General features: G+C 32.2%; 1 protein-coding gene across 1 annotated transcript; it reads right to left on the bottom strand.

Annotated features, from left to right (window-relative positions):
- Positions 1-13,214: 13,214 nt before the first annotated feature.
- LOC149475501 (uncharacterized) lies at positions 13,215-14,602 on the bottom strand. The gene is made up of 2 exons (XM_089713226.1): positions 14,524-14,602; positions 13,215-13,453 (listed from the first exon to the last, which is right to left on the bottom strand). The coding sequence occupies exons 1-2, from the start codon at positions 14,597-14,599 to the stop codon at positions 13,215-13,217; spliced, it is 315 nt and encodes a 104-aa protein (XP_089569352.1). The 5' UTR covers positions 14,600-14,602.
- Positions 14,603-14,867: the final 265 nt, after the last annotated feature.

A 14,867-nucleotide genomic window follows, 5' to 3' on the forward strand; every position in this document is an offset into this window, starting at 1 on the left:
GCTGCCCCGCCGAAGACAATGGACACTCTTGGTTCCAACATTGAACCGGAGGGACGTAGTTAATTAAGTTAGAGATAATTTAAATGTAATTTTTTTATTACAATAAATTATTATTAAGTAAATTTCGGTTTTTTTGCGCCTTCGCGGGTCGGTCAATATAATTGGCGCAGCCGGTAGGATTGTTAAGTACATATAACACGCATTGATTATAGGAAGATGCATAAGGCCACCCAGTAAGGACTTGTACCCAGTAACGATTGCGACATCGCGCACACCTGCGGTTCCAGAAAGTATTACGGCAATCACCACCACCGCAACGCTGCCCCGCCGAAGTCAATGGACGCTCTTGGTTCCAACATTGAACCGGAGGGACGTAGTTAATTAAGTTAGAGATAATTTAAATGTAATTTTTTTATTACAATAAATTATTATTAAGTAAATTTCGTTTTTTTTGCGCCTTCGCGGGTTGGTCAATATAATTAAAGTGTGTATCTGTTAATTTACGAAAATAAACATTATTTTATTTATTTTATTTTATAAAAAATAATAAACAATCGAGTTTTCATCTGCATTATCATTACATACACATTTTCATATGGGATTATGATAATAATATATACATATTATATAATATATAGGGTTATATAGTATATATGTGTAAATACATAATATGTATTACCCATCTAAACGTAATATGCTTATTATATACTAGCTGCGCTCCGCGGTTTCACCCGCGTGTCTCCACTCCTGTTGGTCTTTAGTGTTACGGTACAATATAGCCTTCCTCGATCAATGGGCTATCTAACACTGAAAGAATTTTTCAAATCGGAATCAAAGTAGTTCCTGCGAATATCCCTTCCCTACTCACCTTCACCCCGTCCCGTACTACGCCTCCTCATTGAATTATACAGTATACCTACTATTTTCTGTAAATTGACACTTTTAAAAATTCGTTATATCTTTTGAATGGAATATCGCGGACTTTCTTGTAGATATTGATCCATTCTATAATACCGTAGAAAATTTTTTTGTTCTATCTTCAATAGATTCCGCAGCGCACGCGATGACAGAATTTTTATTAAGGATACATTATTGCATTTTTGGTAAGGAACTCTAATTTTTTTGAAAATGCAATATAGCCTATGTTGCTCAGTGAAGATGCAGCTTTCTAATGGTGAAAGAATTTTTGAAATCGGTCCAGTAGTTTATGCGTGAAAACCATACATACATACATAATTACAAACCTTTCCTCTTTATAATATTATTAAGTATAGACATGTAAGTATGTATCTACATAATATCATTATGTGGATATCTCATTATTATCCACTTATGTGAATAATGATATTGAGAGATTTGTATCTTACAAATTATGGGGTAAATTTTCCCTCATACGGTAACCCTAAATATTGTGACGTAATCTTTTCTATCCCTTTCTGCGACACGCATTGCCGGTGTCTATTGGATTCTCCGTCTACGGTATTTGATAATTAAATAAACACAGAAATATACTTCCGACATCAGTTTCTCTGAAAACGTATTCTTTGTCTTTTCAACTATTTTTATTCTAATAAATTTATCGAAATGACTGATTTGACGTAACTCTTGACATTGGGGTTTCTGTCAAATTACATTCGCAAGGAATAAAGTAAACAAGCTTTGTATGAAAAATTTAAGGTTGATGTTCCGACCGTCCCTCCATACATTTTTGATTACCTCTAAACACTTAACACAGACACTATTTCTTTAAAACTAATCATTTTATCACTTCTCTATAATGAAATGTGTGCGCGTTCGACCTTTTTAATCAATAATTTACAATATTTACTTAGAAAAACAACAGTAAAATACCGGAAAAATTTGACACTTCTACAGTAGTGTGCGTGACTTTTGCCAAGCGAAACACGACATAAAGCACGACATCTAGCGCATAGACTATATACTTATTACAGATCTAGCGCGTCAATGTCTAAACGAAAGGCGATGTTTAGACATTGACGCGCTAGATGTCGTGCATTCGCGTTCGTTATCTTATGCATAATGAGCATAATTCTAATAAATCAAAGTTCTGTGTAAAAATTGAGTAATTTCATTTCCAATCGTTCAAAGAAAATAACAATAAAATAAAATAAAACTAATGACCTTAGAAACTATGTTTTTTTTTATTTATTACTCATTATTGTTCGTCCGTCGTAGGTCTGTAAACTGTATTGTACACTGAAGGTAAATGGTACTGTAGGTACTTTAGTTCGGCGTCGTCGCTCGTCGGCTTGATATAAAATTACATTCTTGATTTCATTGACACGCGCTATGATTTGCGCGCGGAATTTCTTGTGTTGTGAATTTATTTTTGTATGCTATGCATTTTAATTGATTCAAATTGCAATGTTTCTCTAGTATGCATTTGAGACTATATTGTAAATTGTAATAATTGATCGTGGGTATAGTAATTAATTATTCTAATAACGCAATTAGTAATATATGTATTTTCGGTGGGATTCAAAACAAAAAATTGGCCCGTGATTTTTATGAAATTTCACCACATTGCAAATCACATCAATCATAGTTCATACACATGTATGACGAAAGTGATTAGTATTGTGGCTAACATTGACTCATCAGTTCATCACTGAAACCAGTGATAAATCAGTACCTATATCATATTGTGTTTGAATATTTTTAAACAATGATATAAGTATACAATTATTATAAATCGGTAAACTATCAAAGTAATCACAAACTTGCAAACATTGGTAAAATGTCCAGTAGTTTATGAGCCTATTCATTACAATCAAACAAACAAACAAAGTTTTCCTCTTTATAATATTAGTGTAGACAAACACTATGAATACGATCACGAATGCAAATTCGGGGATTTTCTAATTATTGCTAAATAATAATTGAATTCGTTTTGAAATACTCTATAATTTTTAGTGTATAAATAGACATTTATAATGTGGTGCTCATTTTTTTTGTACTGCTAACGCTATTGTAGGTACCTATTTTCGTTGTTTTATTTCAAGTGAACACGGCCATACAATTTTGTCACGAGCCGCCTATGATTGTAGGTACTTTTGTTAGGCTCCTTCGTCGTCCGCGTCGGCTCGAAAGTTCTTGATTTCATTGTCACGCGCTATGATTTGCGCGCGGATTTTCTTGTGTTGTGAATTTATTTTTGTATTATTATTATTTTTTATTTTTTTTTTATTTTATTGATTCAAATAAAATATTTCACTAGTATGCATTTGAGACTATATTGTATTATGTATAATTTATCGTAGGTATAGTTATTCTTATAACGCAGTTATATTTTCGGTGGGACAATTTGACCCGTGATTTTTCTGAAATATCACCACGTTGCAAATCACATCAATCATACACACGTATGACGAAAGTATAGTGGCTATAATTGACTCATCAGTTCATCACTGAAACCAGTGATAAATCAGTATATCATATTTTATTGTGTTTGAATATTTTTTAAACAACGATATATACAATATTATTATAAATCGGTAAACTACCAAAGTACTTCCGAATTTTCAGACAGACAAACAAGTAGTTTGAACACGCAGTTTTCTTATACTAGTAGCAAAAATCAAAACCATAATATTATGTTTACCTACTATATTTTACTAAAAGTCGAGTGCGTCGAAATCGTAAATAATAATATGTTTTTCACCTTCCTGGTTATTTTCCCATAGTAAATAGTGTTTTAGGTTTGTTGTTGTAGGTAGGAATAATAATAATTATTCTTACATGTTGGTTATGAAATGTATATTGAAATAATTTACTTTTACAAATCATTAGTGATATGAGTTTTGAGTGAAAATGCTTGGATCAGCATAATATTATATGGTACTACATGTTTTGATAAAAAAAACAATAGTGTAATAAAATAAAACTGCGTTTTATTGTAATCAATGTTGACAATTTTAAATTCCAAAATTATTGATCAATAAAATAGTTTACACCAACAAATATAACTTTTATTTTTATAACAATCGTTCATAATATAAACCGTAGCAGGTGGCGTTTTGAAGTTCTGTCTACTCATACAGAAAAATGGAAAACTTGTTTTTTTTTGTAAACAATTTATTACTCATGTTGTTTGGCAACTCGAAGCGTGGTCGTCCGTCGTAGGTACTTTTGTTCGGCGTCGCGTCGTCGTCCGCGTCGGCTTGATATAAAACATTCTTGATTTCATTGACACGCGCTATGATTTGCGCGCGGAATTTCTTGTGTTGTGAATTTATTTTTGTATGCTATGCATTTTAATTGAATCAAATTGCAATATTTCTCTAGTATGCATTTGAGACTATATTGTAATAATTGATCGTGGGTAGGTATAGTAATTAATTATTCTAATAACGCAATTATATTTTCGGTGGGATTCAAAACAAAAAATTGGCCCGTGATTTTTATGAAATTTCACCACATTGCAAATTTTATATTATACAATTACAATTACAATTATTATAAATCGGTAAACTATCAAAGTAATTACAAACTTGCAAAATATGCTTTTCCGAATTTTCAGACAGACACACAATTTTATTAGTTTGTTTTAGCAAAGTAGGTACCTATACCTATACGCTTACGTCGCGCGTCGCGTCGTCGAAAACGGTGCGCCCAGAAACAAACATACCTAATTCAGTTACAATCCTTTTTTTGTTCCGTAATTTATTGTATTTATTCTAATACGATTTTTTTTATTCGTCGGCCAGTTCTACTAGGTATAAAAAGATAAAATTGAAATATAATTATTGTAGCGACAGCCATATTATGTTACTATGTTTTCGTAAATATGTTTTTCACCTTCCTGGTTATTTTCACATAATCTTATCTTCTTATATATAAAAATGAATCGCAAAATGTGTTGGTAAGCGCATAACTCGAGAACGGCTGAACCGATTTCGATCATTCTTTTTTTATTATATTCCTTGAAGTACGAGGATGGTTTTTATGTAGAGAAAACGTAAATATTATGTACCACGTGCGAAGCCGGGGCGGACCGCTAGTATATATATATAAATGAATCGCAAAATGTGTTGGTAAGCGCATAACTCGAGAACGGCTGAACCGATTTCGATAATTCTTTTTTTATTATATTCCTTGAAGTACGAGGATGGTTCTTATGTAGAGAAAACGTAAACATGTACCACGGGCGAAGCCGGGGCGGACCGCTAGTCTAATATAAAAATGAATCGCAAAATGTGTTGGTAAGCGCATAACTCGAGAACGGCTGAACCGATTTCGATAATTCTTTTTTTATTATATCCCTTGAAGTACGAGGATGGTTCTTATAGCTAGAGAGCTAGTTAGTTTAGTTTTAGTGCAGTGGCAGTGTAAATGTTGTTGTTGAGGTTATGTAAATTTAACACTTTAGTTAACTACCAAGATATAAAGAAATGAGGATAGGACACAATAACTATTGGTTGAGGTATTTATAAACTCATAATATACTTTTAAAAAAATCACGTTTTAATAAATTTCTAGAATTAAATTAGAACAGCTGATTCAAAATAGCCTAAAAAATCTTAATAATAATAATTACGCTTCACAGCAAGAAGAAATGTACCATATGTACCCGCACAAAGTCGATATTGTGTTGCCTACCGTTCGACTCAATGGCTAGGGTTGTAACTACCTTTAATAATTATTACCAAACTAATAAACCGAGTGATGCGAAATAACCATAATTCTTTTAGAGTTTGATAAAATGATCAGGCAGGTTTTTTCTTTAATCCTCTGAATTCTCGGTTACTAAATTGTATCGTTGAAATTATTCTTAATCGCGTAAATTTAATAAATAATCATATGGAAAACACTTTTCATTTGTTTTTTTACTTTCACGCCCAACTACTATACAATAATTACGTTGTTTCGGTATTTTGACGAGAAAACGCAGGAAACATCCGTTGTATCATTTTAGATAGATTGTATATTTTGTATCTGTAGAATTGAAATCAAAGCTATGTATATGTTGTCTCCATTCTTTTCTTATCGGATTGTTGATCCCAATGCGAATGCGTCACTTAAATTTTATAAAAGACAATTAAGAACATCAAAAATAAAGTGATACGTAAATATTTCACAGTGCAATATATTATGTAATTAATAATAATTATATATTTATGAAAAAATAATTACATCAGATTTAATAATAGCAATTGTTTTGAATGTACATAATATGAATAAATGATTACATCATAATAGTAATAATCACAATTGTTTTATTTCCCATTTGTTGCAACCCTAGCATATTTTCATGTAGCAGCAGAAGTACCTACACTGGCGGCTAATAGTTCTTTTATTATATAATTTACGTTTTACTTTTACAGAATCCGATTCAATGGATTATGAAGACGAGTCACACAACGCCATACGATAGTGATGATGAATGAACATTTCAATGAATGCATGCGTGTTTTTTTATGTTGTTTTGTAATTGTTAATTGTTTCTTAAATAAAGAAATAAACTAAATATTTAAATGATGATTTGTTATTTGCAACACAACTTTATATTTGAGATTCTTTACAAATGTATATTTAGTTTTGTATCATCAAATTTATAAATTTTATTCCATAGTTTTCAAAATTAAATGTAAATGACCATAAAAACATTAATAAAGTAAATCATTGATGTAAGGTCAGGGAACGTAATACATATATACATCTGACCATGTAGAAGCTAAGTCTTGTTGACTGCTGAAGTCTGTAAAGTTTTGTTGTCTGCTGAAGTCTGTACGCAATGAAAATGTCTGCCGTTTCGAAAATAAGTTTTTAAGACCCTAATAAATAAAATATATGAATGGCAGATCTGGTCAAATATTTTCAAAATTGTATTTTTTTCAGCACTTTCATAAGTGTCTGCCAGAATGTTATCCGCGTGATAATGGTCTGCCATTGTTATTTTCCGATAGTAATAATAATCTATTTTCAAATATCAAAATGGCAGACGTGGTCAAATGGTTTCAAAGTTCGCCAAAAATTTCCACCTGTCTTACCTAAGCGCGCGCCCCGTCCACCACTCTGGGCTTAGTGACTCCTCATCTCATGTGTAGTAGGTATAGGGGAATCAACACACAAAAATCCAGGTCTGGTCAAATACATACAGGTAGCTTTGCGCTAGCTCTCTATTACTTCTTATGGAGAGAAAACGTAAACATGTACCACGGGCGAAGCCGGGGCGGACCGCTAGTAAATAATAAAATAATAAATAGTGTATTAGATTTGTTATTGTATCTTGTATACCTACGAATAATTATTCTTACGTCTTGTTGGGAAATGTTCAAATACCTACCTATTGAAATAATTTACTGTTACAAATCATTAGTGTTATTAGTTTTGAGTGAATAGGCATGGATCAGAAATTCAGAATATAATATGCTACTAACTACTCAAATACATACATGTTTACACAACAAACACCACTGACCTCTATAAGTTATAGAGGTCAGTGACCGTCAGTGACAAACACTATGGATACCTACGCTCGCGAATGCAAATTCGGTGATTTACTAATTATTGATACCTAGTCATTGAATTCGTTTTGAAATAGCCTGTACTTTGTAATTTTTAGTGTTATAGACATTTATAAAATGTGGTGCTCATTTTTTTTTGTAATAAATTATCCTGCTACGCTATTGTATTTTCGTTGTTTTATTTCAAGTGAACACCCATACAATTTTGTCACGAGCCGCCTCTGGCCTCTGGGTGAAATCAACCAGTCAAATGATTTTTGTTCTAATTGTATTTTGGTAGGTAGTAGTTTGTTTAGAATTTACATTACCATTGTTTAATTTTTATTTTGTATTTGCAGTAAAATAAAAAGATGAAAAACTTCATTAGGTATATTGTACGACACCTCACTCTGAATCGCGCTAGCGAAATTTTTTCGTTACAGAGCACATATACAACTTTCGGACAATCTTCATTGAGGCCGGCCGGCAAATCGAGTATGTCGAAAAACTTCACTTATTCGATGGAGGTATTCTACCTTCCTTCCTCCACAGTTGTGGGACCCCGACGTGCATTGAACACGCAGCTTTCTGATACTATTAGCTAAAATCAAAACCACAGATATGTCTGTGATCAAAACCATAATAATATTTTTACCTATTATTTTACTAAAAGTCGAGTGCATCGAAAATCGAAATCGTAAATATGTTTTTCACCTTCCTGGTTTTTTTTCCATAGTAAATAGTGTTTTTGATTTGTTGTTGTATGAATAATTATTCTTACTTGTTGGTTATGAAATGTATATTGAAATAATTTACTTTTACAAATCATTAGTGATATTAGTTTTGAGTGAAAATGCTTGGATCAGCATAATATCATATTTGCTACTTCAAATAGGCATGTTTTGATAAAAAAAAAACAATAGTGTAATGTAGGTAATAAAATAAAACTGCGTTTTATTGTAGGTAATCAATTTTGACATTATTTATTTCCCAAAATTACAATAAAATAGTTTACGCCAACAAATATAACTTTTATTTTTATAACAATCCTACTTCCTACTAATGCGAAAGTTTGTGAGGATGTGTATGTGTGTGTTTCACGCAAATACTACTGAACCGATTACAATGAAATTTAGCACACATATAGAACGTAACTTGGACACATTGAATAGGTTTTATCCCGGAAACCCCACGGGAACGGGAACTATACGGGTTTTTTTTTGAAAATGCGGGCGGAAAGCTAATCGTTCATAATAATATAAACCGTAGCAGGTGGCGTTTTGAAGTTTTGTCTACCCATAATGTGAAAAGTAAATCGTAATTTAAACATTATTTCAAAATAACATCGAACAATGCGTCGAACACATTCATTTGACATTTCAAATAGAAACTATGACATATGACGTTTGCAAGAGAGATAGATATAGGTATGTGTCAAAACAAAACTTTTACTTTTATTTCTATTTATTCGGTATAATTACAACTTAATAGTGATAAATATGATCATTATAAATACAAATAGGAATTAACAATATCACGAACACGACACAACTAGTATTTTACCGATTCCATACGTAGTCATACATGTTTCAAAAGAAAAACTTTTACTTTTACTATTATTTCAATTTATCCGGTTTAATTAAGACTTAATATTGATACATATGATCATTATAAATACAAATAGGAATTAACAATATTATAACGAATACGTGGCACAACTAAAATTTTACCGATACCACCCGTGGTCATTCTCCTTTGTGGGTCATTTGTAACAGGATGGCGGTTCTACAGCGAAAAAAGAAAAATGATGGTCAGAACGCTGATACCGGATACCTTAAGATACTGTAATATAAAATATTACTAGATTAGATAAAATATTATAGGTAGTATCTTCACCGTGTGTGACGCGCTTTACATTCACGCCATCTAGAGTTAAATCTTTATCATTTTTGTATACGTCTGTGTGTGTAAACGACCCTGTATGCAATGACAGATGTTATAATGCATTTTTTTACCAAATTGGGTGGATTTTAAGGCAATGATATGACATATTTCAATAAAATATAATATTCAGTAACCGCCATGACTATTCCTACGACCTTAATCTTTTCCAATTACGCAAAAACTCAAATAAACTAGAAATGTAGAATTCAGCGCCATCTAGCGGGACATTGGCTGGGAACAGATCGTAGGAATCACCTTAATAGATTTTTTCTAAGTAATATTATATCTATACGTCATAGTATAAGCACACGTTCGAAATGGCTCACGCACACAAACAAGCATGCTTATGAGAATCGTAACGGTATTCTCACATATTAATATGTGTCAATTGTCATAATACCCTTACGATCAAGCTTACGACATACGATTCTCGTAAACACGCTTGTTTGTGTGCGTGAGCCATTTCGAACGTTTGTATGAAGTTTCCATACTGGTTGTATCTGTATATTGTGGTATAAGCGTCTGATAAAATAGTAGGTATAGGTAACCAGACCATTTTTCCACATCACTACATAGTATAAAACAAAGTCGCTTTCTCTGTCCCTATGTCCCTATGTCTAAAACTACGCAACGGATTTTGATGCGGTTTATTTTAATAGATAAGAGTGATTCAAGAGGAAGGTTTAAGTATACCTATAATTTATTAGGTTTTAGACAAAGCGGGCGAAGCCGCGGGCGGTAAGCTAGTATTTTAATAAATGGTAATTGTTATGCTCCATTTCTATAAATATGTAAATTATGTAATGAAATGAGTTGATGTGTCTGACTAGTATATATCTGTGGTCCTTTGGATGGGTCATGTTTAAAGACATGAAAGATATTTCCGAATAGGCTATTTGTTAATAATTAACGAGAGAAAGGTAAGTATTTAAAATCGTAAAAATAGCGTACTTACCTACTGCATTTTCCTTGAAAACCCACGAAGTAAAAACTTTCGTACTTAGTCCAATCGAGCGAAGACGCGGGAGGATGGCTAGTGGATGTGGATATACGTACATAAACATATTATGTATAAAATAGTTAGGTACTAACTACCTAACCCATTTTTATGACTTTTGTCATAAAAATGGGTTTAGTGGTTTCGGTTTAGTTTAGCTACAAACACTGTGGCACGAAAATCTTGTTAACATACAGATTATGGAAAATTTGTCGCCTTATTTTTATGAAAAAAAAACTAAACGAAAATAACAAAGTTTTCCTAAACACCTAAAGAAAACACGGTTCGTATTTATCAACCTAGCTACGCCCACAAAGCACTTGTTTTTTCCAAAACTTTCGACCTTGAAAAGTTTAGGACAAACAAAATATGAATAATTGTGTGGTTAAAATAACAAAAATAACTATGTACATAATTATATTATTGTATATTTACTGCAATTATTTAATTGAATTTCTATAAAATAAGTACGTAAATTTAAAACATTACCTACTTACTTACCTACCTTGAATCGTTTACATAAAAATTATAAATAAATAAATAAATCATTTATTTGCAAGTAAACATGGTATACATAGGTGTTAAGAATAAGATACTTTATTTCAGCATGGTTAGCCGTTATTCAACGGCATGCAAATACATGTATTTAAAATGTATTTGCATGCCGTTGAATAACGGCTATACATATTTTACTAATACATCTTCTTATATATAAAAATGAATCGTAAAATGTGTTGGTAAGCGCATAACTCGAGAACGGCTGAACCGATTTCGATAATTCTTTTTTTAATATATTCCTTGAAGTACGAGGATGGTTTTTATGTAGAGAAAACGTAAATATGTACCACGGGCGAAGCCGGGGCGGACCGCTAGTTTTATATAAAATGAAAAAAGATAAGTAAGTACTGTATAATAATTTCATTTATTTATTCAGAACATCAAAGGTCCACTTGTTAGTATTATTTCTTAATTACCTACTATGTTAGTTTACATTGTTTTTATACAGTTTACATTTACATTAATTTAAATATTAAGTATCATTTTTCAATATTTAACCATTTATAATTAGTCATTTTATTTTTATTAATATAAGATGTGTGTACTTGCTCACAATGGTGCAAGTACGCACAATCGAATCTTTCTGCAATCATTGGCAATCATTTTAAGAGCGCTATTGGTACTGCCCCGCACCCGGCGCACCAGAGATGTACAAACATCTCTTCCGTATTATACTTAAAACGTAGTGATTACTTATATCCTCTTTGATTATACTATAAAAGCAATCTACCCTAGCTTCAGCAAACATCCATGCGCTACAGTGGCGAGGCAGCCCCATCAGCTGCAGCGCTCTGAATGCGTTGCGTATTACATACCTAATTAATTTAAAAAAATCAATTCAATATTCAAAATGTTATGATTCACAAGCGCGTCGTTGAATAATCAATATTATATGATTGAAATGTGAATTTAAGCTCTATAATTTATCCTTATCACTACATCACTACATAGTATAAAACAAAGTCGCTTTCTCTGTCCCTATGTCCCTTTGTATGCTTAAATCTTTAAAACTACGCAACGGATATTGATGCGGTTTTTTTTAAAAGATAGAGTGATTCAAGAGGAAGGTTTTAGTATATAATTTATTATGTTTTAGACAAAGCGGGCGAAGCCGCGGGCGGAAAGCTAGTAATATACATACCTATACATAACAGCCTTATAAAAGCTATGGAAATGGAAATAGTAAATACATATTACTTACAGAAATCAGTTACAATACCCTTTCAAAAAGCTTCGTCGTTACATAATTAATTGAGGACAAAGGCTTAAAAATGAATCATGCGTGCGAACATTCTGAGGGAAAAGTCCCTATGAATATAAATGCGGTTATGTACCAGGTAAAATACTTACTTTAAAGGTAGCGAGCGTTTATCATCAATAATTAATTATTATTCTTAGTCACCTGCAGACTTCACTTCATGGTTTGGTTTAATTGTTTTTAAATTTAATTATGAAAAATATCACTAACGTAAGTTTAAATTTCAACCACCAAAATGACTTTCATATCACCGAAAAAACGCGGAAAAGCTTATATTATATTTTCTTACAAAAAAAAAAAAAAAATTAACAGATTAAAAATCGATGCGGAAAGATTCCTTCCCGCTAATTTCTCAGAAAAAAAACAAGTTACTTTTTCGTTCGTGCAAAATTTAGTAGGTTGTGGTTTTATTAGATAAATTATGTATGCTTCCCGCGTATTAAAGATAGACGTTTCCTTGTTATTAATCCTGACAATTTTTAGTGGAAAATCTTATAAGGAAAACAAACTAGAAATTACTAAGAATTCCTTAATTTAAGTTGACTTCAAATTTTTATGTATGGATTTATAAATAAATAAATATCTTTATTTGCTTAAATATAGTTTACAAGTTATTACAATAAGGAAAGTACAGCACATTATGCATTCAAAACGGAAATAAAAAAAAACAAAAAAGTTTGTCTGCGTGCATTGATGCATGCGCTTTGTAAACGTTAATGTAGGTAGATTACTAATAGATTTTTTTCCTCAAAAAATAAAAGAATACAATATGTCAAAAATACTTGAAACTAAATGATTGAAATGAAAAAAATAAGTTTTATAAATTGAAATAATAAGAAAGATTGAATGAAACTTGAAATTGTGTGGTTTCAATTAAATCTGTCCCTTAAAAGTGAGTCAAAATCGAGCAAAAAAGTTGGTAACATACAAAAATACAGTTGTAGGGTGTTAAAAATAAAATAATAAAGAATAATATAATTATTAAATCAATTTATTTTTTCATAAGTGCGTCCTTCAAAGCACTAGCAGCCGCTGCAGCCGCTTCTAAAACCTTCGGAGCTTCATCTGCTAAAGATTTCATAAACGCATCAACATTTTGCTGCTGGCCAGCCGCTAATTTTGTCACAGCATCTTGGAATTTAGAGAACGCCACATTTTTCGCGTCGGCAACATCGTCGAAAAGTTTTCGCGCCTTATCTTCTGTCACATTTTTGCCGTCGATTATTTTACCTTAAATTTTATGTACATAATATTATGATGATTAATTAGTATTTATGTAGTTATTATAGACGCTAAGCTTTAAGGTAACTAACATAAATAATTTATTTGAATTAACGGCTGTGACCGTGTGACGACACAAATATAGTATAGCGCTATGTTGCCGATAGCGGCCTTTACACGCAAACTCTATCGCGCGTTCTGTGGATCGTACAGGATTACGCGCGGGAAAGCCTGCACGCTGAATCACTCGCGATTACCTTTGTATGTCTTAACTGCGACACTTGTTCTTTCGCGCGCGATTATTCGTGTTTGCTTTCCTTAGCGGAATGAGCGGCCGTGTAAAGACTAATCGCCCGTGATAGACCGCGTGAAAGAGGCGCGTGTTGGAGTGTGTGCAATGCACACGGTTTTATCGATAACCGCGAGTGATAGAAGTGAAAAAATGGAGACAAGATATCGGGTGGCGCAAGTTATCATGTTTGCTGGTTTAATTGAACTCATTGGAGTCAATAAAACCTTTTTCTTTACAAAAGTCGATAAGTTTTTTATATGCTTGGTCTTTTAAATTCTTGTTTTTGTACTCCTCCGATTTAATTTTCCAGAGACATGGGAAAGAATTGTATAAAGTAATAAGTTCCAATACTAATTCCTTGCTCCACGTGCGTATGTCCGCCATCTTATTCGTGCGCGAAAGAATTTGTGTGTAAAGGCAACCGCAGTACAATCGTGAGTGCGATTGCGCGCGCGACTGATGAGCGCGGCATGTGGGCTTTCCTTCCGCGCCCTACACCCTTTATACGCACGCTCTTTCACGCACGATTGCTGTTTCATGCGCGATAGAGTTTGCGTGTAAAGGCCGCTATTATGTTGCGGTCGGTCCAATCCTATTCTAGTGGGTATTACCCACGGTATTACCCCTTTTATTATTTTATCCTATTTTTTGGCTATCCTATGAACCCAGGCTTCATTCTGTTTAACTATCAAATGCCTCCTTCGCGGACTGTAGTTTTATTTTTTTGCAATAAGCTATAAATTATGATAAAAAAGTAAATTATATATGTAGTTTAAATATTACTCACAATCCTTCAACCATTTAATAAGGTTATCAACAGTATTCTGTTTATCTTTTTGTAATTTGTTAAAATTGTCCTCCATTGCGTCAAAATTACACAAAATTTATATACTTAATTTATAAGAAAAAATGCATATTCTATGAAATAAATTTTAAAATATTATTCAAATCTAGTGTTACAGTAATGTCATGAAATAATGACATGTTTATCAAAAAGTTGGATAAAACTCTATGCCTATAAATCGTAAAATAGGTTGTTAATACCATAGATAAGACGGTATTTAAAGAGCATTTGAGCCACTTTCTGCTTTTTCAAGTATGAGTCTATGTTGTAAATGTATTATATCTGAA

The sequence above is a fragment of the Colias philodice genome, chromosome 30, assembly GCF_061535455.1.
Source record: "Colias philodice isolate Cphi_HAF_F1 chromosome 30, ilColPhil1 Martin Lab GWU primary, whole genome shotgun sequence".
NCBI lineage: Eukaryota > Metazoa > Arthropoda > Insecta > Lepidoptera > Pieridae > Colias > Colias philodice.